We start from the raw sequence: 27,158 nt of genomic DNA on the forward strand, positions 1-27,158 counted from the left end.
GCGGGGCCACGCGTCTGCGCACGCGCGCAGGGACACATAGGCGGAAGTGTCCCTCGGACGCCGGAGTTGAGAGTGGTTTCCGGGGAGGCGACCGCCGCGGTGAAAGTGCAGGAGTGGGAGAGGAGGAGGAGGAGGAAGAGGAGGTGATGGCGACAGACCTGGGGAGGGGGAGATGCTCCGTCTGGCTGAGGTGCCACCCAGGCTGCGGTCATCCTTCCGGGTGACATACCGGCCTTGGGGTACGCGTGCCTTCGGGGCCTTTCCTGTGTTTGGGACCCAGATCTCCTCTCCTCCAGAAAACTTTGACACTGCCCATCTTCCTCATCCAGAAGGAGCATTCGAGGAGTGGATGAGGTCGGGATGGAAGGAACGGGTGACTCCCTTTTTTTAAAGAGCGGAAACCAGCCGGGCGGTTTCCAGGGAGGAGCATCTGTACCTCCTCGCCCGTTTCTCGCCCTCGGGCTGGCGAGAACTCCCTCAGATCCCAATCCGTGGACTCGCAGGGGTGAGGTGACCTCAAGGGGTCTTTTACGCTGTTCTCGGGGTCTCTGGAGAACTGTCATTCACCTGGATACCTCCAGACTGTATTTGCAGTTAACTGTTTCCTGGTTCCGTGTTTATTAAGTAGGGGCACTCCAAGATACTCTTATCTTCATTTGGCTTTATGTAGAATGTGATTGTTCTGGCTGGGCTATTAAACTTATGGCATAAACTTTCACTAGAAGTTCTGCAGGTTTCCTCCAGTCTTTGCAACTGAATTTTCTCTCCCGTCTTTTTATTATTTTTCAAGGAATATTGAAAGTAAAAGATGGAATGATTTGATGTGCTAACAAAATCTTAAGTGTTGAGTATCTGCATTTTTTCTACATTAGGATATCAGAAGGCTAGAACTGTTTTTTAATTAAGCGTTTTTCTAAGCAAATTGAGATAGTTTGGAACTTGGAAGAGAGACAGCATTTCAAAATAATTTATGCAGCGTTATTTTTACGTAATTGCTTAATATATAGATTAAGTCCTAGTGTTAACTTTTTCTCTTGGGAAGAGAAAAAAAGAATAGTCTTCAAAAATTAGCACAGGGTTTCTCCACCTTTGTACAAAGAAATGAGATGGAACTTTGTTTTTTTCTGTTTTATAATCGTACACCATAGGCCATGATTGATTCCGGAGCGCAGTTAATCAAGGCATAATGGCATGGTAAGATTCTTTTATTTGTAACGTTGAGCGTGGCAAAATATAGTTAAAATCACGTTTTTTCAGGTTAATGACACCGTAATGACATTTTTTTTCATATTCTACCTTGTTTGTTGTGGGACTTTTGTCCTTCAGATTGGAAAACTCAAAAACTGAAATAATTGTGACTTCAATAGGTTATTGTAACTCAACATTATCACTAATTTTAATTTTTAAATATACATTGATGCCGGAAACGGTACCTTTTTATTCCATTTTAGCAATTGAAGTTGATTATCTGTTGAATTTAGGAAGAGGTCTCAGGCAATGATACACACCTGTGATTTTTTAATATATATATGTATATTAGTTTCAAGGATTACTGTGAGCTTCAAAAGCAAAGCACAATCTTGATCATTTAGTCTGAAAACTAATTTTAATTCCATGCTTCATTTTTGCCCCCTGCACCACAAGGAGTTTGGCCCATTTTTTTTTAGATGAAGGTTAATATCAATCATTAATGTTCGAAGTGGAAGGGATATGGCAAACATTCCCCAATGATCCTAGTTATTATATAGCAGCAGTCTTCATCAGTCACACTTTCTCACTAGTGATGTTCTTATTAATAAAACAGCATTCTAAATGCAAGGCTTTGGTGGGCAAGTTTTATGAGACTGATGCCTCAAGCAAAGGAAAAGCAAATTTTCATGTTCATTTCAAATGTTTTGTGGGGAGTTTCAGTAGCAATGTCGGTATTTTGGCACACATGTAGAAAAGACAGTGATAGAGAGATTTCATTCTGCACATGTGGCCTAGATCTGCAGCACATAAAGTTGCCAAGAAGTGTATTAGAAGTGGTAAAGTGTTGGAAAGGAGCTGAATAACGTTGATTAAATAAATGTTGCTTGCTGGCCTGGCGCCGTGGCTCACGCCTGTAATCCCAGCACTTTAGGAGGCCGAGGAGGGCGGATCATGAGGTCAGGAGATCAAGACCATCCTGGCTAACATGGTGAAACCCCGTCTCTACTTAAAATACAAAAAATTAGCCGGGCGTGGTGGCGGGTGCATGTAATCCCAGCTGCTCAGGAGGCTGAGGCAGGAGAATGGCATGAACCCGGGAGGAGGAAGTTGCAGTGAGCCGAGATTGCGCCACTGTACTCCAGCCTGGGCGATGAGGGAGACTCCGTCTCAAAAAAAATAAATAAATAAAATTTAAAAATAAACGGTGCTTGCTAAAGAGCAGTAGAGCCCTTCATTTAATCTTACATTTTTGTTATGTGCTAGAACATCATATGAAGATACCTCTTGCTTTAAGGATTTCATAGGCTTTTAGGAGAAACAAGTATAAAAACAAAAAAGCTATACCATTATAATTTAGGAATTTGAAAAATATGTATAATATGATATTAGGGTACAGGACATCAACTTGTTTTTAACTTCGAGGCCTTATTCATGGATGCAGCATGATCAGACTTCACGTTGAGCCATGTGACAGATGGGTCAGAAAGGGAAGAATTAATTATAAACTGTCTAGTTATCTAGGCAAGAGAGAATGGCTGCCTGATGGAGTAGGGTCCAAAACAGATTTTAGATATAGTTATAGATGTGGAGTTAACAGGAATCTTGGCAAAGTAAAGAACGTGAGGAAAAGCAAAGATTGTTAAGATAACTCCCAGATTTTTAGCTTGTGTTTCATATTAGGTACTGTTAAGTGAGATTGGGAATATAGGAACCAACAGTAGATTTGTTTTGAGGGGAAAATAATCAGCTTTGGCCATTTTAAATATGAGACGCCAGCAGAGCCTATGAGTGGAGGTATCAAAGAAGCATTTAGACACAGAACTCTAGATCTCAGCAGAGAAGGCAGCGTTGGAAATTCAGGTCTGTATTTCCAGCTGCACATCAAAGGGGTGAGTCATCTTGAGCACACCATATCACCCTAGCAATATTTCTAAATACCATATCACCCTAGCAATATTTCTAAATACCATATCACCCTAGCAATATTTCTAAATACCATATCACCCTAGCAATATTTCTAAAAAGTTGAAGGATGACAACTAACACACTTTTGGACTGTCATATGCCAGGCAATGTTACATTTATTTCATACAGTCCTAACCAAAATCCTGTGATAGGCACATTTTTAACTCCTCCCACTTTTGAAGGTACAGAACCTAAAGCTCAGAAAAGTTAAACGATTTGCCCAAGGCTTCTCAGCTAATAAGTAGCAAAGCCAGAACTTGAACTCATATCTGTCAAACTTCCAAAGCATGGGGAAAGCATTATGTTATACTGCTTTCTTATACTATTACCTATAATTGTATTGAGTCGTTACAATATGCTTGGCAGTTTGCTAAATTACAAACATCTCAGAAGAAGGTGACTTTGGGAAAGCGTGACCTTCTGGAGAAATGTTTTGATGCCAATAAAAGCAGGAAAGATATTTTCTAGTTTTATTTATTCTGCATGTATGTGTAAATATATAAGCATTGTTTGTAAATTTCCCCCCTCTTTTTCTATAATATTTTCAGTTTTACTGATAAAGTTTGCCAGTACCACCATCCATTTCAAAAATCATATCCAAGCAGAAGGTGAGTGACTGCAAGCTGAAGTTTGAGGGTATCAAGAGGAAGGATCAGTTTATTTGGTTCATCTGAATATCACATCAGAGTATATGCCAGGTATCAAGGACACAGAGACAAATAAGATTTGAATCTTGCCTTTCAAGTTCTGTTTTCTAATAACTGGGAGGATTAGTGATGGTGTCACAAAGGAGGGGATAGTAAAGCTGAACTTCAAACCTGACCTTGAGAAAGAAGACCTCAGACTGAAAGGACATCATGAACAGAAGACAGGGGTGTTTGAAAGTCCCTGGTGTATTTCAGGAGTGAAACATGGGTGGTTTACGGCTTTATTGAGAGTGGAGGGAGAGCAAACTTAGAAACCTGTGTGAGGCCGGGTTTATTGGAATGGTACTCTATATCCATGCCCACACAGAGAAAAGAGTAAATTGTTAAGGTTTTCATCTCTTCGTTTTGAATGTAGATTCAAGGACAGATCTGACCAAATATTTAGGAGAGATCATTTAAAGCATGGTTTTAAAAGAAAGTCACATCTCAAAGATGTCCTGCGAGATTACATAAAAAGTCTTACAAATGACAGTGATTGAAACATAATGTGGGAAGCAAGAACAAAGGAAAGCGAAGAATAAACAAGAGGAACACAGTAAACTTCATGAAATTACTTTTCTATTTAGGAATATGGCAGGTGCCCTATAAAATGTTATGGTGACTGCGTGTTTTTAGTTACAAGTGGTATTCAGATCCTTGACCCTCCTTTAATTCCTAAGGATGACTTGGTTAACCTCTATAAATTAGCAAACTAGAAGTGATCGTGAAGAGGCGACTCTAATTTTGGCCATTTTAAACCTTCTTTTAACAGTTTTTAAAAAGAAATTACCAAAGGAAAACACTGTCAAAATTATTCTTATTTCTGTTTATGCTGCAGAGTTTAAATTTTTGTTCCCACTGGAATTAAAAACAGATCAGTCATTTCTAAGAAAATAACTTCTTTTACATAGGTTTGTTCTATACTTTGTCATAATTCTTCAGTCTGTCCTCAGTCTTTACATGGAGTTCAGTTTATATAAATCCAAAGAGAAATTGGTGGCTTCATAACTTTTTTTAAACTGACAAAAAATGACTTATTTTCTCCAGCCTTTTACATCCCAGAAGAATGTAAATTAAATTAAAATGATTTGCTCCAGAGGAAGAAAACGTTTTTTAACCTAAGAGATGCTACTGCTGAAGCATATTGTGCTTTCTGTAGTCTGTGATAAATCTAGCTTTGTAAGGACCTTAGTTTTGGGGGTTTTGTTTGTTTGTTTGTTTGTTTGTTTGTTTGTTTCCATTTATTTTCTAGAGACAGGGTCTGGCTCTGTCGCCCAGGCTGGAGTGCAGTGGTGCAATCATAGATTACTGCAGCCTCAAACTCCTGGACTCAAGTGATCCTCCTGCCTCAGCCTCCTGAGTACCTAGGACTACAGGTGTGCACCACCATGCCCAGCTAATTTTTTTATTTTATTTTATTTTATTTTGTAGAGAGAGCATCTTGCTATGTTGCCCAGGCTGGTCTTGAACTTCTGGTCTCAAGCAATCTCTCTGCTTCAGCCTCCCAAAATGTTGGGATTACAGGCATGAGCCACCACACCCAGCCTTTGTTTTTTTAGTTTATTTTTTAAATGTCATTAGCAAATATATCTTAGAATTATCTTAGTATTTAAAGGAGAATTACTTTGTTTTTACTCTTCTACAAATAAAGATTGACTTTAATGTTGAAGATGTTATGTATCAACTGTATATATAGATGCAAAGGCATGTTCTTTGATGAAATACTAGCTTTTGTTGCTGTGGAAATAAGTATGGTTTATATTCAGTTTAGTGATGTACTAATCTTTATCAACTGTAGACAAATTGTTTAAAGATTGTAGGCATATTGTTTTTGGTGGTTTGGAACCTAGAATACAGTAATTAATATACTAATATCCAGAGAGAAGCAGACATTTGTATAATTTTAAAGTATGATTTGGAATATGATTTGGAGGATTACACTTTATCATCTAAATGTTTTCTTTTACGTGCTATTTCCTTCTCTAGGACTTGACACAGCAAGCAAGAGACATACAGGACAAAAGAGTCCAGGAAACCAACAAAGATAACTCTGAAAGCATTGAATGCAGCAAAATAACAATGGATCTAAAGTTCAACAATTCCAGGAAATATATTTCTATCACTGTGCCATCCAAAACCCAAGCAATGTCACCACACATCAAGTCAATTGACGACATCGTGGTACTTGGCATGAATCTCAGCAAGTTTAACAAACTTACTCAGTTTTTCATATGTGTTGCTGGAGTTTTTGTATTTTACCTAATTTATGGGTATTTACAGGTAAAAAAGTTATATGTTTGTAATATGTTAATTATTTATAATAATTGCAGTCAGTATGGGCACTTACCAGTTTTGCCCGAGATAGTCACTTACGGGATACTGACTGATTCATAAATTTGAATTTTTTAGTATAGTAGTAGAAAAGAGCTTCTTAAAACAGAAAACAGATCAAAATTCAAGAGTTAAATATTTTAAGTGGGGAGGAGTTACATGTAGAGACTACCTTGAAAAATTGTAATTATGAAAATTAATTTTTAAATATTTAACAAAATGTCGGTAATAATTGCAACCATGTGTTTCCAAGAGAAATAAATGATTCAAATACTGATTGATGTCTTGGAACATTATTGAATAATAGTGTACTTTACTCGATTCTTGGAGCTCAATAATAAAAGATCATTTTTGCAAAAATATATCAGGATATTTTATGGTTTTCTAAAGGTATCTCTTTAATCCTATAATATTTGAATTATTTCTTTTTTAAACACCCCTTATATTCTCATTCTTATTTGCTTTGTCTTCTAATTTTGCCAGAATCTTATTGTTCTGTGATTTTTTGCTGTCACAAAACATTTCTAACACTGCAACAATTTGTGTCATATTTACATTATATTTGGAGAAGTTGTATACCTTTGGCCAGGAGCAAATTTCTGACCTTCAAAGACATGGGCTGGATGGGTGAGGATCTGGGCTAGTGAAAACAGGATGTTGGAATGGGTTCTAATTTTATTAATAGGTCATTTAATTCGTGAATATTTTCCCATAACAAGAGAAAGCCTTTGTAATTCAAGGAAAGGAGAATGATGTATTTTCTTAAAACACAGATAATATTTCCAGTATTCTTTAGTACTAAAAAGTTAGTGAATTTAAAAATTGTATTCTTTTTCATTGTCTTGTAGAGATGAAATATCAAGGGAAATGTAAGTGAACATGGAATTGTGACTTTTTTAGTTAGCTAGCTTGCAAGAATGCTATGAAGAATTTTAATGTAAAACAAAAATGAATTACAAATTTTAATATTTATAATAACTGATATTCCACTAGTAGGTGATATAAAACTTGAGATGCCACAATGAAGAACAATTCAAAATAGAGATTAGACTTTCTTGTTGAGAAACATTTTAGAAACATTTTTTTCTTCAGTATACCACTGTTACCAAATAGCTTGGGAACAGAGTTAGCCATTGCAATGGAAAATTAATTTGAAATTTGCCCTGTAAGTTTAATTAAATACATTTTCTCTAAATAATCAGATATTTTAGTTTATAATTAGTTTATGCAAAGTTTTTTTGAGTTACACAAACCCCTGCTAATTATGTTTATAACTTAACCACTTTCATTTTGTGAAAACTGACATTGCTACTGTTACATATAATTACATATCAAAATAGTTCAGAGAAAATGGTTAGGGTTTGGTAATGAAGTGTTTTTTAATAGATATACACATATTCATACATACACTTCATTTATTCGGTTTGATTTATTGATCAATTTGATTTATTCAATTATAAAAACCAGATAACTATTAGAATACCTCATAGTGACTTGTTAAGAATGGCTTATTAATAACGGATATAAATATTAATAATATGTTTAGGCAAATTAACCATTTCCTCTAAAAGAAGGTTTATATCATCTATGGCACAAGAATTTCAAAAAATAACATTGTCAATATGAAAGAGCTTCTGACCTCTCTAATTTACATTTTGTTGTTGTTGGAGTTGGGGCTTGGTTTCTTTAAAAATGTTGTGTTTATAAGAATGTATTTTTAGGAAATTAATGTGCTACCTTGGACTTAACAGTGTTCATGTGTCTTTTGACAGGAATTAATATTTTCAGTGGAGGGTTTTAAGTCCTATGGCTGGTACCTTACCTTAGTGCAGTTTGCCTTTTACTCCATATTTGGCCTAATAGAACTTCAGCTTATTCAGGACAAAAGGAGGAGGTATGTGGTTTGTTTTTATTTTTTGATATTTCACTCGTATTAGTTGAATTTTTTTGGCATACTGAATATGCATGAAATTTATACTTCTATTAACAAAATATCTAATAAGCACAATCTCTTGTCGGTATAACCAACTTAATACTAAATACATTTTATTCATTTATACACTGAAAAAAATGAAGTCTCTCCTTAAATGCGGTATTACAAAAAAAAATAATAGCTTTAGGCTCAACTTACAGTGTTGCATCTTCTTAAAACATGATAAAAAACATGATGTACATACTTGGTTTTTATAAATTCTGCTGAAGTAGGTGCAGTTACTGATTTATAGTGCAACTAACGTCACTATAGTGGTGAAATGAAATATCAGTACAGGTTGAGCATCCCTAATCCAAAAATCCAAAATCTAGAAATGCTCCAAAATTAGAAAAGTTTTGAGTGCCAATGTGACACAAGTAGAAACTTCCAAACATAAGTACTTAACACAGATTTTGTTTTGTGCACAAAATTATATAAAATGTGCACCGTGACCAGCTCTGGGACAGTTGGGATGTAGGGCACCAAGTTCTTAAGCTGCACATAGTGTAGTGACCCTGAGCCCGGCCCACGAAACCATTTTTTCCTCCTAGACTTCCTGGCCTGTGATGGGAGTGGCTGCCATGAAGACCTATGACATGTTCTAGAGACATTTTCCCAATTGTCTTGGGAATTAACATTCAGATCCTTGTTACTTATGCAAATTTCTGCAGCCAGCTTGAGTTTCTTCTCAAACAATGAGTTTTTCTTCTGCATCATCAGGCTGCAAATTTTCTGAACCTTTTTGCTCTGTTTCCCTTTTAAAATGGAATGCTTTCAACAGCACCCAAGTTACCTTTTGAATGCTTTGCTGCTTAGAAATTTCTTCCACAAGATACCCTAAATCATCTCAAAGTTCCAAAGATCTCTAGGGCAGGGGCAAATGCCACCAGTTTCTTTGCTAAAACATAACAAGAGTCACCTTTGCTCTAGTTCCCAACGAGTTCCTCATCTCCGAGACCACCTCAGCCTGGACCTTATTGTTCATATCACTATCAGCTTTTTTGCCAAAGCCATTCAACAAGTCTCTAGGTGGTTCCAAACTGTCCTACATTTTCCTGTCTTCTTAGTCCTCCAAACTCTTCCAGCCTCTGCCTGATACCCAGTTCCAAAGTTGCTTCCACATTTTTGGGTCTCATTTCAGCAACACCTCACTCCCGGTACCAATGTACTGTTATTAGTCCATTTTCACGTTGCTCATAAAGACATACCCAAGACTGGGAAGAAAAAGAGTTTTAATTGGACTTATAGTTCCACATGGCTGGGGAGTCCTCAGAATCATGGCAGGAGTCAAAAGGCACTTCTTACATGGTGGTGGCAAGAGAAAATGAGGAAGAGGCAAAAGTGGAAACCCCTGATAAAACCATCAGATTTTGTGAGACTTATTCACTACCATGAGAATAGTATGGGGGAACCACCCCCATGATTCAAATTATCTCCCACTGGGTCCCTCCCACAACACATGGAAATTATGGGAGTACAATTCAAGATGAGATTTAAGTGGGGACACAGAGCCAAACCATATCAAAAATGTTCTATAAAATTACCTTCAGATTATGTGTATAATGCATATATGAAACATAAATCTCATATTAAGACCTGTGTCCCATTCCCCAAGATACCTTACTGTGCAGATGCAAATATTCCAAAATCTGAAAAAAAATTGATATTTGAAACACTTCTGGTCCATCCCCAGTAAGTTGGATGAGGGATACCAAGTCTGTATCTGTTATAATGCTTTTTTAGAATGTGAAGTTTTTGTGGGATATGCCCCAGCTGACATTGCCATATGATGTCTGATAACTGAGGTTGCATTCTTAAGCATTAGAGAAACATATTTCATTCCTTTTCATCAAGACCAAATGTGCTTGTTTGACAATATCATTTCAGTTAGCAACCATCTAGATTTGAGAAATATCTTGATGTATTTTTAATGGCATATAGAACAGTATGCAATAAAACTTAGTCTCTGATTATAAACAGAAAGTGGTTAAGAATTTGAATATAAAATTTTCTTGGTTAATGTAAGAAGTGTGCTCATTCTGTCATACCCTAATGTGTGTATATATCATGTATCTATTGTGCAGCTTAAATGTGATAACAACTGTAATACTGACATACCTTGATACAAATGTTTAATCCTTTAGCAAAGATTTCAAAAATTGTGCAGCTTTTTTTTTTATCATAAAATGGTTTTGAAGTTTGTATCAAGGTAACTGCAGATTTACATATTTAAGTCTATATTACAGGTTTCTTCATGGGTCTAATTTTGCCTCTCAACTTGTCTTTATTGCCAGTAAATTACAGTAGCAATTATTGTAAAAATATTTGAACCTTAGAGTATCATCTTCATTATTTTTTTGTTTTATCATGATTCTCCATGATAAAATCATGGAGGCAAGCCAATGAAATCCAACTTCCTCATTTTACCAATGAGAAAACAAAGACCTAGAGGAGTACTGGGAATAGCCATAGGTGATAGAATAGGAAGTAATTAAATATATCTGTCAAGACTAATACATAAGGAAGCTTGATGATGATTCACTACTTATTGCAAACTACTGGACCTTCTAAGGTAAGATTGCTTCTAAGGTAAAAGACACTAATACTGTCTTTGTACGTGAAAAATGATACAATGACGATGCATGTCCTGTTACATTTCAGAAAGAAATACCTCGCTATCAGCTACCCAGATGAGAGGGGAGGGGGCCTCAGTCCATGTTTATCCCAACTTTTAAATCACATGACCATAACATATTTAAAAAATAATAATAATTTATAAGTGAAACAATTTGGGAGAAGAATTTATGTATTTATAATAAATGTAATGAATTGAAACCTTTCTGAATTTATTTCTGTATATACACCCATATCTGAATTTATTTAATGGTACTGCTACTCAGACCTTTAATTAGCTAAACTCTTTGCTGTTGTTATTTTTTTCTTCTTCCTATTATGAATACCGACATACTGGAATAAGTACATCAATACTCATTGAGAATTTGGAGTTAGAAACATGGGTTTGGGTCTTGGCACTTGGGTCTTATTACGTCTGTCAAGACCTCAGAGAAGTTTCTATAATACTCTAAATTTTATTTTGAGGATCATATGTGGTAATGCGTGCTAAAGTACATCATAAACTGTAATATCCTAAATATACTGCTAATTATTTTTCATCAAAGAATACCTTGTAACGTTATTATTAATTATTATGAGTTTTTAATTAAGGAGAGCTCTCAGATTTGTCTTGAAGAGGTTTTTAAAGTTAAAATTTTCTCCCGGCCAGGCACGGTGGCTCACACCTGTAATCCTAGCACTTTGGGAGGCCAAAGCGGTTGATCACCTGAGGTTAGGAATTTGAGACCAACCTGGCCAACATGGTGAAGCCCCGTCTCTACCAAAAATATATAATTAGCTGGACGTGGTGGCAGGCACTTGTAATCCTAGCTACTCAGGAGGCTGAGGCAGGAGAATGATTTGAACCCGGGAGGTGGAGGTTGCATTGAGCCAAGATGGTGCCACTGCACTCCAGCCTGGGCAACAAGAGCGAGACTCGGTCTCAAAAAAAATTTTCTCCCCATTTCTAAGGAAGCAATCAACATATTAAATAAAATAGAAATAGTGAGTATTCTGGAGGCAAGCTGATCAAATCTAATGTCTTCATTTTACCAGTGAGAAAACAAAGACCTAGAGGACTGCTGAGAATTTTTTGAGCTCCTTTTGGAGCTACTTTTGGATTTAGTTCCCCTGAGTTTCAGGCTGGTTTTCTTTCTACCTGTACTGTGCTACTTTTCTACTCATTCCTTATAATTTTTCTGACTTGAATTTTTATTCTTTGCCAATGATTTGCCATTTATCTTTGAGGAAATCTGACCACCATGACTTTCATCATTTTACCTGGAGAAGTGGTGCTCCACCATCACTGATGATATCCCAGTGAGGGTCAAACCCCATGGATGGCATGAACACATTTACACTGATGCATATGGGCATGCCAAGTTGTTCCCACGTGGATTTTCATGGTTAACTACTCTATTAGTACTTAAGTAGAAAAAAAAAAAACCCTCAGAATCGAAATGTAAATGATGCATTTTAATTGACTTTTTCCAGTAAATTATTTTACCTTATATCTAACCATATAAAAGATAAGGAATTTTGTTGCCTTAATTTCAATGTCAACACAAATTCTAAAATGGAAATTACATCTAACTCTCCAGCATTGTCAGTATGAATAGTGCCTCATTGTATTTGTGTTCATCATACCAGCATACAAGATTATTAGTTTAGACCATTAAATATCTAATCAAAGTGAGCATATGCTCACAGTAATGGCTCAAAATTCTGAAGATGCTGAATTAAGAATCTCCTTTAGGAACTTTAGATAGAGCCAAAGTTAAAAGACTTGAAATCATGAGGAAAGAGTCAGATACCTCATCTTAAAAGTTGATTATTATAACATGGAATGCAGAGAGATGATCTATAAGATATTATAATAAAAATTATATCTAGGGTTTTAAACCACATGAACTTTTCCTAGAGAAATTCTTCTTGGGTTATTTTAACAGAATGGATAGATGTATTTTTCCTAATGCTAGATGGAAACATTAGGAAACAGAACAACAATTCAAGAGTTAAAAATTCGTTTTAAAATAGTTAAGGTACCTTTTACCATTATAGGAGGCCAACATTAGCTGGGCACTGGTGGTGCACACCTGTAGTCCCAGCTACTCAAGAGGCTAAGGCAAAACAATTTCTTGAACCCATGAGGCAGAGGTTGCGGTTAGCTGAGATTGTGCCACTGCATTCCAGTCCTGGGCAACAAAGCGAGAGCTTGTCGCAAGCAAACAAAAAAAGAAACTGTTTTTTTCTAACTTTGGTTAAGGATGGTTTTTATTTGTGGCTAGAACTGCTGTTTAAAAAAAAAAAAAAAAAAAAAACTTTTTGTCAACATTTATACCTTCAGTAAAAATCTAAACTCTTTTTTACATAATTGAGTGGCCTCATTTATGATTGATTAAATAAAGGTAAATTGTTATTTTTATAAACTTTTTTATACAAGAGCATTACAGTTTTTAAATAGTGGTATTTTTACTAATACTTTCCAGAAATAGTAACCAGAAATTAGAAAAGTAATTAGACATTTACACATTTTGAACACATTATCTTTTAGTAGTATGAATTGGGTCCCAAAATGAAGGTTTTAAAAATTGTCTTTTACAGAATACCAGGAAAAACCTACATGATAATAGCTTTTCTAACTGTGGGTACTATGGGGTTATCAAACACTTCCTTGGGCTACCTGAATTACCCTACCCAAGTCATCTTCAAGTGCTGCAAATTGATTCCTGTTATGCTAGGAGGAGTTTTTATTCAAGGTATAGTAATTACATGTTTTTTATACTCTTTAAAACTAATAGGCTATGTTATGGCATCTAGCATTAGGAAAAACATTAAACTTCTATTATATTTTCAATGAGCATTCTAGGTATTGTAACAATTCTGAATGATGTCTTACCAAAATAAGGTATTCTAAAAACACTGATGGCCGCGCACAGTGGCTCACGCCTGTAATCCCAACACTGTGGGATGCCAGGGTATGCGGATCACAAGATCAGGAGTTCAAGACCAGCCTGGCCAATATGGTGAAACCTTATCTCTACTAAAAATACAAAAAGTAGCCAGGCATAGTGGTGTACGACTGTAGTCCCAGCTACTCTGGAGGTTGAGGCAGAAGAATTGCTTGAACCCAGAAGGCAGAAGTTACAGTGAGCCGAGGTCGCACCACTGCACTGCAGCCTGGGTGACACAGCGAGACTCAGTCTCAAAAAAAAAAAAAAAAAAAAAACACTGATATGCCTTAGTGTCTGAAGTTAGTAATTAGGACTTAAGAAAAAGAAAAGATAATACTTCGTTTTATTATTTTATTTTGGAATCTACCACATTTCCAGCAATACTATATTTACGTATTAAAGGTCTAGCTCAGAAGTACCTGGAAAAGTCCCTTTTTTCAGTTCCTTCATTCTACTCTCCAGGGCTCCACACTTCACCTGCATTGTACATGGGCAGTTCTCATATTGAAGTAAAGTTTAATCTGAGCAGAACTGCGTTTTTCACCAACCCTGCTGGCTTAGTGATTTTTAGAGCCCCAGCTAAGTGATGAGTTTTGTGGAAATAGGAGTAAAAGAGGAGGTACTGATAGCAACAAACAGTGAAAGTAGCTTCTGTTGTTCTTATTAATTGTCATCAGGAATATTCGTGTTTTAATAGTCGGGTGTTTCTGTATCACTGAAGTTCTTATACAGCCTGATTTCATTTATGCATTAGATACCATCCCAGAATAAAGCTTTAAAAATGAAAGTGTTTTCAACTACTTCATGTATCACTTCAGGATAACTTCATGTAGGAAAAAATAATTGACCTCAGTCCCTATTAAAAATCACATTTATTGTCCCAACTGACTAGGCATATATAATACTGTCCTTATAAACCTTACAAAAAAGTCATACTATATTTTATTTTTAAAATAAGGCTATATTAAAATAATTTTCACCTGCCTGGAAGTTAATCTCATTATGATATTTGCAAACATAGTTATGTAACCAGATTCATTATTCTGGTTACTTTGTAAACTTACAAACTACAAGAAAATTAGTAACCTTTTATTATGCATAGAGTAGAATAGGCACTAAATTTCCAGGAAATTTTTTAAATGTTTGTGGATGTGCATTATTCTTGCTGTCAGTTTTTGCCAAAGTATGTATTTTAGTGTCACTATTATACCAGATAAAGTAGCTCTTGTTTCTAACGTATAGGGACACATTGCTTCCCATTGGTAGTTTTCAGAAGCCCTCTTGTGACTGCTGCCTTGACCCAAGTGTTCATGTTTTTGGCATTGGATATAAAAAAATGAATCCATGTTCTACTTAACACCTAGAGCAAACACAAAGCTGGGTGGGTATTTGCATAATGAAGCCGACTTACATTTGTTTTATACAGGAAAGCGTTATAATGCTACAGATGTGTCTGCTGCCATATGTATGAGCCTCGGCCTGATATGGTTTACCCTTGCTGACAGCACAATTGCACCAAATTTCAACCTGACAGGTAAGCAATTTATATTTCTAGCTTTTATAGGCATTTTAGCTTAGAATACGAATTTCGAATATTTTGTAAGCATTTTAAATGATAGTATGACAGCTGCAATTTTCATATCTAACATAAAGCTTTTGGACTTTCCATATAAGGTGTAGTGAAAGTACCACAGCTCTGTAGATAAAGCAATTTGTTTGTTTTTTAGTGTGCTTGCATTTTGACAGGAGAGGACACTATTTGCCCAGTCAAAATCTTTGATAAGCTGAATTGGAAATAGACATATGAGTTATAGGGGAGTAACAGTAGTAATTGTTTTCAACTATCATTTGAAAAAAAACTTTGAAACTTGCACATTTGCATGTAACTGTTTTAGCTAAAGAAGGATAGGTGTGCTGCGCTGTTATATTAAACAGTTTAATATAAATATAGACATTACCTTAAAGTGCTTGAAGTTTCTACTGTAAGTAAGTTTTCTCTATAGTGTGCTGTGTGAAATTTTGTAAATTAAATTTAGGTTTTTCAAAAGCAGACTAGTTATTGCAGTATTTTTAGAAATGAGAATTAAGTATTGGAATTCTATTTTTATTTTTATTTGAAAAAGAAATTGGGAGTACTGTGGTGTTTATATATGCAGTATTGTCAGTTTTACTAATAAGACTAACTTAGTGACATTCCATCTCCTAATCTGACAAAAATAGAATTTAAAATATCTGGGACTCTCTAGAAACTGAGAGAACAGCAATAATCATAATAATATCAGCAAGTACAAAGTATGTTTGAGAAAAAGTCCAAACTATTACATAATGAAAAAAACTATTCACATCAGCTTCACTATTCTTCCTAAGAATCAGAACCTCTCACCAGTTGTCAATCTTACTTACTAACCTGGTTAACCAAACTGAATGAATGTATTTAACTGTAACCAGTTCTGCATCTTGGAGCAACCCTTTAGCAACCCCAAGGTTCTGGTAGAAGCTACCAGAACTCACTCACTGCTTGATTTTAGAGAAAGTGTATAGTTACAGATGTTTCTAACATGGTCTAGATCAGCAGTCCCTAACCTTCTTGGCACCAGGGACTGGTTCCATGGAAGACAGTTTTTCAACAGGGAGTGGTGGGGGAGGATGGTTTCAGATGAAACTACTCTCCCACCACAGATCATTAGGCATTAGATTTTCATAAGGAGTGCAACCTAGATCCCTCACATGTGCAGTTCACAGTAGTGTGTCCCCGCTCCTATGAGAATCTACTGTCGCAGCTGATCTGACAGGAGGCAGAGCTCAGGCGGTAATGCTCGCTCACTGGCTGCTTATCCCCCACTGTGCAGCCGGGTTCCTAATAGGCCGGGGACTGGGGCTTGGGAACCCATGGTCTAGATCTTTCAGGATTGCTTCAAGGAAGATTATACTTGAAAACTGAGAGAAGTGACTCTTGTACTTATGAAAAGGCAATATTAGAGAAGGCACCAAATTAGCGGTGAGAGACGTGGCTTCAAATTCTATTTGAATTACTTAAAAATATAGCCGCAGGTAAATTGCCACACCCTTTTGTGCTTCACCCATAAAACAGAGAATAATAACTCCCCACATGGAAAGATAGTGGGAGGACAGACTGAGATGAAGGAATAATGAATGGGAAATTACATACACAGGATAGCAGAGGGCAGTGGTGATGGTGACAGCGATGGAAAGAGCTGAATCCAGTGGTTCTGTACCTTCTCACTGTAACTTAAGTGCTAACCCTGTCTGAGTTCCATGGACATATTTTTGTAGAGAATTAGAACCCAACCATACTTCATCATTAAGAATAATCCATGAGCACTTAAATCCCTATCCTGATCTATTAGAGTATATTATCTAAAGGAGAGGAGGTTAACTGTTAAAATGGTTATTTAAGATAGATATAAATAAAACTTTGAATGTATAAAGTATATATGTGTGTATGTATATATATATCAGAAGTTAGATGATACAAAGTTGAATAAGTATAAAAACTTAAATCTTAATTGACTGAGGTGCATACACACGTGTCCGTACACTTTTCTGCTACCTATGGTTGCTTATGCATTAACAAAAGGAAAGAAAAAATTTCTCTAAACCCCATCAGACTCATAGATACAACTAAGACTGCTCTTGACTCCTTCTGTAAAGCACAGTGACCGACGACCCTGCATCCTAGATATTGTCAGTTACTAGCCTGCTTCCCAAGTACACATGCGCACTTGGTGCTTCTCAGGAATGAATAGTGTTGACTCTCAGATTTGTTTATGTCAGTTGTACCTTTATTATAATTATGTCATAACTCAGTATTAAGTTTTTCAAAAATGAGTGTGAACAAAGAATTGTTTTTGTGAAAACTGAGTTAACTGACACAACTTGATTGACAAGCAATAAAATCACTATTGAATGAGGTGTGGGATAAAAACACTGTGAATATTGGAGGGAAGCTCATAAACATATGAAAGGATTCTGTACTCTGCAGGGCACTTTTACACAAAAACACCTTGGAAATCATGGAAAATGTGTGCTATTAGTGTGTCTATACAAAGGAGAAAATACGGAATTCTATTCAGGACCCATGCTCAAAGAAAAAGGCCCTGACAGCTGCAGTGCATATTTATGTGATTTAAATTAAACATTTTAGTAATAATAGGGTTTTTCAAAAATGGCTTTTCTCTTCATCTGTTTTTTTTTTTTTTTTTTAATTAACTGACTAGCCACCAATCCCAATAGACAGATATCCTAAGAGTTTCTTCTACACTTTCAGAACTAGTGGAGCTATTAGACTAGTGGAATATTTGTGGAACTGTTATTTGATATGCTGTTGAAATGTGATAATGGTGACAGAACTAACTCAGTTTATTAGTGTATCTTTTTTAATATCATCACCTTTGTACTTGTTACAACTAATTGTGAATAAGAATATTCTGGATTACCAAACAAACTGTGGTTGAAGATCTGCTTTTGTTTTTTAGACCAATGAAATTTCTGATAAAGCTTGAATATAGTTCATATATTTAAATAAGGAGTTTTTTTTGTTTTTTTAATACCTTCTTGAAGGTGTGGTGCTTATTTCCCTGGCCTTATGTGCAGATGCTGTCATTGGAAATGTTCAAGAGAAAGCTATGAAACTTCATAATGCTTCTAATTCTGAAATGGTAAATACTCTAGTGTTTTTTCTTCAAATTAGACAGACTTAAAAAATGGTGAGGTACATAATTTGATGAAATAATTATAATATCATTATAACTAGCATTGCATTTTTAAGCTAGTCATTTTTATAAAAGTAATACATTCAAACATTATAGGAAAGGAAAAACGAAAACTACAACTAGCAGTGCTAACCACTTGTTACAGTAGTTAACAAATTTTTTCCTCACTGATTTAGTTTTTATGTATTAAAATAAAATCTTTTGTTATGTCATTTCTCTTATCTCTTTCTAGTGGGTAGTATTTTTCCATGTAGAAGTTTGTCATTTTTATATGGCCCAGTTTGTCTTTTCCTTGCTGGCTTCTGGCTAAGTATCATGGTTGAAAAGAGCTTTCCCAACCCTGAGATTTAGAACATTTCATCCCTCTTGCCTACTAGTTTTGTGTTTTCCTTTTTTATTAAGCCCTTGATCCAATCTAAAACTTTTTAAAAAGAACTTTTCTTTCAAATGACTACCCATTTTTTCCAATATCATTTATTGAATAATCCACTTTCAGCTCATTTTAAATGCCCTCTTTATCATATCACACTCTAGTGTGGCATTCAGAATTGTATTTGAATTTATTTTTGCAATAGTACATATAATGACAGCAGCTTTATCATACATTTATTATCTGTTAGGACTAGCTACCATTGTTCCTTTTCTTTTGCAGAATATTACTACCAGTAGTTATTCTGGGGTGTTTATATTCCCAAATAAACTAAAAATTCCATTGGTATTGTGATTGGTATGGCATTGAATTATAAATTAATTTAGGGAGAATGGCATCTTGATTATTTCAGTCCAAGAATAAGGTATGACTTTTCTTTTACTCAAGTGGTCTTTTTTTCAATGTCCATTAGAGTTTAAAGTTTTCTTCATGTAAATCCAGCACATTTCTTATTAAAGGTATTGTTAATAATAACTTACTAAAGTTATTTCATCTTTTTGTAGTTATTGCAAATAATATCTTTCTGTATGTTTTGTAACTGGTGTTTTTTTGCAAATAATGTCTTTTTGTATATCTTGTAACTGGTTTTTATATAGGAAAATTGTGTGTGTGTGTGTCTGTGTGTGTGTGTGTGTGTGTGTTTACATTAATTTTATAACCAGCCACCTTGCTAGACAGAGCATACTGAATTAAGGATAGACAGGACTATTCTTTCCTGTTATTTTCTTGACACAGAATGGGGCAACTTAAGTACTTTCTAATAACACAGGAACTTGGTTAAGAATTTTCTTCATCATCATCATTACTCGTAGATAAGGTCAGGATGGGCGCAGAGAGAATTGAGGGAGTGTAAGTTGTTAGACAGTTAATATAATGCAGTGGTTATGATGGTAGGCTCTGGAATGAGATAGCTTAGTTCATATCCTGGCTTTACTAGCACTCATTTGGGGAAAATTGCTTAATATCTTTAAGTTATAGTTTCTTCATCTGGAAATTGGATTATGATGACTAAGAATACCCATCTCTAGGATGGTTGTGAGAAGTAAATGGAATAATCCGTGCCGAGCTTCAGCACAGTACCTGACACACAGCAGATATTTAGGTTTGCTGCTGCTGCTGATTCTGTTTATGAAAAGCATAGTAAATTGGGATTAAAAGGTTGGTTGGAAAATAGAGAAGTTAAGCAGTAGATATGCCATATACTGCTTATTTTCATTATATTTTAATGTCTTTTAGAACTTAAATGTTTGGGTTTTTTTAGGTTTTATAAGTAGCTTTAAAGCTTTTTGTTTTCTTTCATTTAAGTATTTTTTTTAGAACTCTAATATGAAAATCTGGTTTGATTTCAGTAATTTAGTCTAGAAAAAAATGAATATGTAAGCATATATGAAAGGATTAATATTACTAGGTGTTATTTTGTACATAAAATTGAGGCATAGACTTATAAAACATTAGAATCAAATATCATTTCTGGAAATTTAGGCCATATTGAAATGATAATGTTTCTTTTAAAATGTTTGTTCTGCAAACCTAATTGAGCCATAGAGTTAAAAACCTTAGTCTTCTACTTTCTGTTTGATAGTACTTTTTTCTTCTTTATTTTTATCTGCTCTAGGTATTGTATTCGTATTCAATTGGTTTTGTATACATTTTACTGGGCTTGACATGCACTAGTGGATTAGGCCCTGCAGTAACATTTTGTGCAAAGGTAAACACTAATCACATTTTTTAAAAAAATAAACATCTTCTGTTAAATAATTTTCTCTATATTTCTAATTTCCCTTGTTCACAAGAGGCTATCATAATGATACCTCCTTTAATATAACGTATGCCAATCAGAAATTAATTTCAGAAATGAAATGATTCATATTTAAACTTATTTTATCCTTGCTGTACCCTATGAGTTGATTTTTAAGCTGTTCATAATGTAGAAAAGTTGAGGATCTTTAATTTCAACATTATTTTTTCATTAAATCAAAATAAGAATCTTTGCTTGACTGCATTGTCAAACAGCTTATTATTGCTCAAGAAGTTGATTAAAATCTGTAGTTTTATTTTATTTGTAATACCTCGGGGTTTGTTTCACATTTTTCTAACAGGCTTTTTTATTTTTTGCAGAATCCAATTCGGACCTATGGTTATGCAGTTCCTTTTTTCCCTCACTGGATATTTTGGAATCTCCTTTGTTCTGGCTTTGATTAAAATTTTTGGTGCACTTATTGCTGTAACAGGTAGGAGGGATTTACTTGCTTTGATTATAAAATAAGCATTCACATTTTCTCTGATGCTCTTTTTCAAAACATAAGGGCAACGTCTCCTTTACATTAAAAAGAAAATTATCCTATTTCACCAATTTATTCTTTGGCTTATGGCCTTTCTTTAGAATGCTAAAGAAACTTATTTTTGGTCTTAATTTCTTATTTTGATGGTTTAATTTTAAAATCAATCATATACATTTATCAGAACAGTAACCCTTAAATGCATTAAAAGAACTTTCTATAAAATTATGATGAGATGAAGACCTCCAAAGAAAGTACTACCTTTATGTTCTTCTAACCTATAACTGAAAATTTCAATTTTGTTGCATTTCAAGTATGAGAGGTATACTTTAAATAAGCTTTTTAGCTTATTTATACATTTTCTAGGACACCAACCAGATTAGCTTCCCTTTTCACCAGTAAGCACTATGCCTCTGCTCTGTGCAGGGTCTTTGCTAGGTCCTATAGAAAAAGCAGTTGTATTTGTTCTGCTTTGGAGGAGTGTACAGCCTAGTGAGAGGAACAGATGAGTCAGTGTGTCACCTGTGTCGTTTGCCAAAACTCTAAGGTACAGCCTTTGCCTTAGAGGTGCAGGCAGGAGTTTTTCTTTCTCACGTAAAAGAAAGCCAGAGTTGGCAATAATCATAGCTAATGTGTACATAGCCCTAGTATGTACCAGACACCATTATTTTAATCTCACAACAGTCCTATAAATTAGGCATTATGATTGTTCCATTTTGCAGATGGATAAACTGAGGTACAGGGAGGTTAAGTGACTTGTCTCATAGTCAACCAGACCCAGGTTCCAGTGATGGCAGTCTGGCTGCACACCTGTGCTCTTCACCATACATTATACTGCCTCTAAGCTGGTATGGTGACTCCCTGCTCCTGAGAAACCACATGCTTTCTGTCCGCTGTGCCATCTTCATCCTCATGCTATGCAGTAGGATGGAGTAAGAGAAGATGAAAATCCTAAAAGTCATACTCCGAGAAACAGCACTTCGGCTCACGTTTCGCCACAGCCTGGACACATGACCAAACCTAGTAGCAGGAGAAGCGGAACATATACCCAGCTTAAAATAGGGGTCCTTTTACTATAGAAATGAAAACAGACATTGGGAATCTGACTCTGGCATGTTTCCAGAACAGCTTCTTCCTTTGGAATTCATTCATTCATGCATAAATTACTAAGTGCCAGGAACTGTAGAGTCTTGGAATATACAGATGAATAAAGCAAGAAACTAAGTAAAGCACATAGTCTAGTGGGAAGATGGCAACTGATGTGCAGTGAGGAGGAAAGGGCTGTCATGGAGATCTATGCAGAGCTCCCCGCTCTGCCTGGGACCAGGGAGGAAGGCTTCCAGCCTTACGGCAGACTTCAAAGTGTAGTACTTCAAAGGACAGAAGAAAGTTAATACAGATGTGTAAAGAAGATTGGAATGATTACTTATAGTCTTATCCAGAGATGACCCCTATTAAGATATGAGTATATCCTTTAGATTACTGTGTTTAAAGAATAACCCCTGACTCTAGCTAATCATAGCTTCCATAGGAAAGCCTTTCTCTAAGACTTACTGTGGCTACATAATACCATGGTCTCCATCAAGTATTTATTACAGTTATACTTTAACATTTAACTGTATTAATTATTTAATGTCTGCTTCCCTACAAGACTAAACTCCATAGTAACAGGGAACATTGACTTTTGTGCATTTGTTTGGTTGGTTGGTTTTTACTTTCCATTGTTACCTTGGCACCTCACACAGATTCTGGCTGTAAGTCAGCTCTGTAAATATTTGCTGAATAAATGATTTCTAAAATATTATCAAGATAATAGGCACATTCTAAACTAATTTGTTGCTCCTACAGTGACAACAGGAAGAAAAGCAATGACCATTGTACTTTCGTTTATATTCTTTGCTAAACCATTCACATTTCAGTAAGTACTTTTTACTCAGTTTTTAGGTACTGGGTTTCACATTTCCTCTTAATCTTAATTTCAACTTTTCTACTTTTTCTTTTTTGTAGTAAGTGTATTTATTTTTATATAAATTAGTGTGGTTTTTTTTTCCTGTTATGCTTTATAAAGAAACTTTGTCATCTTGATCTCTTAACTATCAGTGTGTCTTCTGCTATTTTGGAAATGTCGATAGTTTATTATTTTGAATTTATCATTTTTATGCTTAAATTGCCTAACCAGAGTCCAGTGCAAATGTGACCTGTTTCCATTATGAGTGAATGTGAGTGATGTGATTGTTGAGATTAAGGGATTCCGCTTTGCCCTACTGCAAATATATAAATTACGTATTTATAGCACATGCTTTTAAAAAGTATTAGTTTATTTGGTGCCTGTTTCCACAAAGGATTTAAGGCAGAGAAGTATTCTGTAAGTTACATCCCAAAGACTTACTTAGCTTGTATTTTTTGTGTGTGCCAAAGTGTTTACTCTCATATTTACTGTCTTTACTGTTTGTTTGACATTAGCATCATTTAAACTTTCGTTGGTCAAGATTGTGAAGTTTCAAACCAAAATCTTAACAATCTGTAAGTTTAGAGGGAAACATAAAATTAATTTCTATCAATGTATTACAGATTGTTATTTGTCTATAAACTAGTTTTTCCTTTCTATATGTACTAGGTATAATACATATAGTATTATGTCATACATAAATATAATTATAATGATTCCCCTACTTTCTCAGGGATGTTTCTCTTTTTATTCCTTTATATTCTACCCAACTGAGACAACGAGTTGGACAGCTGAGTTTAATTCCCAAAATGGCCTTTGGTAGATATACCTATCCAATGCTTTAAGTGTACTCTTCAGACTTTTGGTAGGGGGTTGTACTTTGAATATGCTGTTATCTCCAAAGCTCAAATGAACTATGTCATATAAAATTTTATAAAATATCTTTCTCTGTATATACTCAATGTATTAATAAAAGATACAGGATTCTATCTAATCTCATCTAAGAATACTATTTTTATTTCAATAGTAGAATAGCAGAATTTTACTTCACTGAAGAATTATTATGGACAAATTACCAAATTCTGCGGTTAACAGTAGATTGTTATTTTGCTAATTTTAATTTTTTTTCCCTTATTTCTCTCTCTCAGGTATGTATGGTCTGGTTTCTTAGTTGTCCTTGGTATATTTCTCAATGTTTACAGCAAAAATATGGATAAAATAAGACTACCATCACTGTGTGATTTGATAAACAAATCAGTGGAAGCAAGAAAGTCAAGGACACTGGCACAAACTGTATAGACAGTGATTTGTCCTATTTAAAATAGAATTTTAAGGGAACAATCAATTAACTTTCCAAAGGGACTGATAAAAACCAAAGGATCTGGAGGCATTGCTATCCCGTTTGTGGAGAGATTCCATATGAAGTTGTTTTGTAGCGTCAGCCTTGTCTTCAGAGCACTTGTTTGACTGACTTCCAAAGCAATCAAGACAGCCACATCTAGCACGCTTTACAATAAAATGTCAATATGAAGGACTGTAATTCCTAGCATTTTATTGAGAATTTCACTGGAAATGGACCACGTGTTGCAAGACTAACTGGCTATAATTATGACATATCAAAGAAATCGATATGTAATAGCAGATTGTTTTATATTCATTCCATTTTGATGGTGTTATTTAAATTGGTTCTCTGTTATAAGAGTAAAGTGATGAGTTGAAGTCTGGAGAGAATAACATTCATTATAAATAAAATTATTCTGTGATCTTTTTTCAAGATGTGTTAATAGAATTTTGTTATAAAGAGAGTAAGGCTTAACATGAACTTTAAAACTTGAGTTTTGTCTCAGTAAAATTATTCTTTTTGAGACAGAGTCTGGCTCTGTGGCCCGGGCTGCAGTGCAGTGGCCAGATCTCAGCTCACTGCAAGCTCCGCCTCCTGGGTTTACGCCATTCTCCTGCCTCAGCCTCCCAAGTAGCTGGGACTATAGGCGCCCGCCACCTCGCCCGGCTAGTTTTTTGTATTTTTAGTAGAGACGGGGTTTCACCGGGTTAGCCAGGATGGTCTCGATCTCCTGACCTCGTGATCCGCCCGTCTCGGCCTCCCAAAGTGCTGGGATTACAGGCTTGAGCCACTGCGCCCGGCCTAAAATTATTCTTTAGAGCAGGAGCTCCCAACCCCCCAGGCCGTGGACTGGTACTGGTCCGTGGCCTGTTAGGAAGCAGACTGCACAGCAGAAGGTGAGAAGCTGACAAGTTAGCATTACCATCTGAGCTCCACCTCCTGTCAGACCAGTGGCAGCGTTAGATTCTCATAGTAGCATGAACCCTGTGAGGAACTGCATATGCGAGGGGTTTGGGTTGTACGCTCCTTATGAGAATCTAATGCCTGATAATCTGATGTGGAACAGTTTCATAGTTTTATCCTGAAACCATCCCCTGCCCCAGTCCATGGGAAAATTGTCTTCCACGAAACTGGTCCCTGCTGCCAGAAGGGTTGGGGACCACTGTTTTAGAGAAGACATGCTTTAAGTTTTATGTAGAATATAGGCAAGGTAGTAAAAACAGACATCATTCTGCATCGTGGAAGTATGTATCATAAGAAAAATTTGCTACAGTTTGCCCAAGTAATACCAAAGGATTCATGATGGGATGTTTTTTAACTGAAGAAAAAGTAATTGATGTCTCAATATTATAGTAAAATAATTATAAAATTATCCTAGTTTTTTCCATAAAAGTGAGATTTAGTTTGGAAGTTTGAGGACAAAATAGAATAAATTTAAGAAACACAAGTAGAGTTAGCAAATTGGGACAATATTTTCTCCCTTAGCACATTCAGGCCGCTATGTAAAATACCGTAGATGGGCAGCTTGTACACAGTGGAAATTTATTTCCCACAGTTCTGATGTCTGGAAGTCCAAGTTGGAGGTTCTGGCAGATTTGGTGAGGGCCTGCTTTCTGGTTCATAGGAGGAGGCTTCTTCTTATGTCCTTATATGATGAAGGGCCAAACAGGCTCCCTTGGGTGCTAATCCCATTTTCAAGGACTCTGCCCTCATGACCTGATCACCTCCCAAAAGGCCCCACCACTTAATACAATCACTTTGGGAGTTAGGATTTCAACATATGAATTTCAGGGGGACACAAATATTCAGACCATAGCAATGTTGCATGGATAGTTTTGAGTCTAAATTCAAAGATTTGGGCATTTATTTTTAGCAGTGATTTTTAGAATTGCTTCTATTGTATTTTTTTTTAATTCTGTTTTTCTTCATTTTCAATATAAATAATATTGGTTTAAAAAGCTTAGTGCTCTTGGGGACACTGTTTTTGTTTTGTGAGTATAATATACTTGGAATAGTTACTCTCATTCTTAAAATTCTGTTGTATTCTGATGGCTGCTTTAACCTGTTATGTGCATATGCAGGTACAACAGAGCCTGTATCATGGAGGGGTCCAGCATGAGGAATTCTGACTGGTTTTCATTTGCCCATTTGCTAAAATACAGTTGTTGTTTTTTCCCTAGTGGTAATCATTTTAAATTTTTCCTGTCTTAAGATAGAAGGGATCTTAATGCATATTTCATTATGCTGCCTTAAACTTTTAAGAAAAAAGGGTCTGTGCTTGAAAAAAAAACCTTATCAGCTTTCTCAGATCTTTGATAAAATATAAATTTGACTTATCAAAGCATTATTTTGCCTCTATACTTCCCTAATATTTTACCTCTATCTCCCTATTATCAACATCATTCCACCCTTCAATTTTAAACAATTTAGCACTGTTTAAAAATCACTACTTGCCAGTCTTACCCTTTCAACTCCATTCCTTCTGTCATTTGCCATTAGATGGAAGTAAACTTCACCTCACTAATTTGTAATGAATAGTCTGAAATATGGAATGATTTCTGTAGTAAAGGAAATCAACATTTGAAAGTATACTGAGAGTGGAGGCCTTGTGAATGGGATTAATGCCTTTATAAAAGAGACCGCAGAGAGCTCTCTTGCCCTCTTCACACCATGTGATGAGAAGAGAGCCCTCACCTGAACATAACCATGATGGC

The 27,158-nt window shown here is 35.5% G+C and overlaps 1 protein-coding gene across 1 annotated transcript; it reads left to right on the forward strand.

Annotated features, from left to right (window-relative positions):
* Nucleotides 1–21: 21 nt before the first annotated feature.
* Nucleotides 22–24,876, forward strand: SLC35B3 (solute carrier family 35 member B3). The gene is given in 11 exon segments (XM_030928739.1): nucleotides 22–143; nucleotides 5,829–6,122; nucleotides 7,946–8,067; nucleotides 13,363–13,517; nucleotides 15,139–15,246; nucleotides 18,294–18,391; nucleotides 20,491–20,583; nucleotides 20,994–21,020; nucleotides 21,022–21,106; nucleotides 23,003–23,072; nucleotides 24,251–24,876. Coding segments are annotated over 10 exon segments (1,110 nt in total). The 5' UTR covers nucleotides 22–143; nucleotides 5,829–5,921; the 3' UTR covers nucleotides 24,402–24,876.
* Nucleotides 24,877–27,158: the final 2,282 nt, after the last annotated feature.

Source organism: Rhinopithecus roxellana, chromosome 4 (assembly GCF_007565055.1).
Source record: "Rhinopithecus roxellana isolate Shanxi Qingling chromosome 4, ASM756505v1, whole genome shotgun sequence".
In the NCBI taxonomy this organism is placed as follows: Eukaryota; Metazoa; Chordata; class Mammalia; order Primates; family Cercopithecidae; genus Rhinopithecus; species Rhinopithecus roxellana.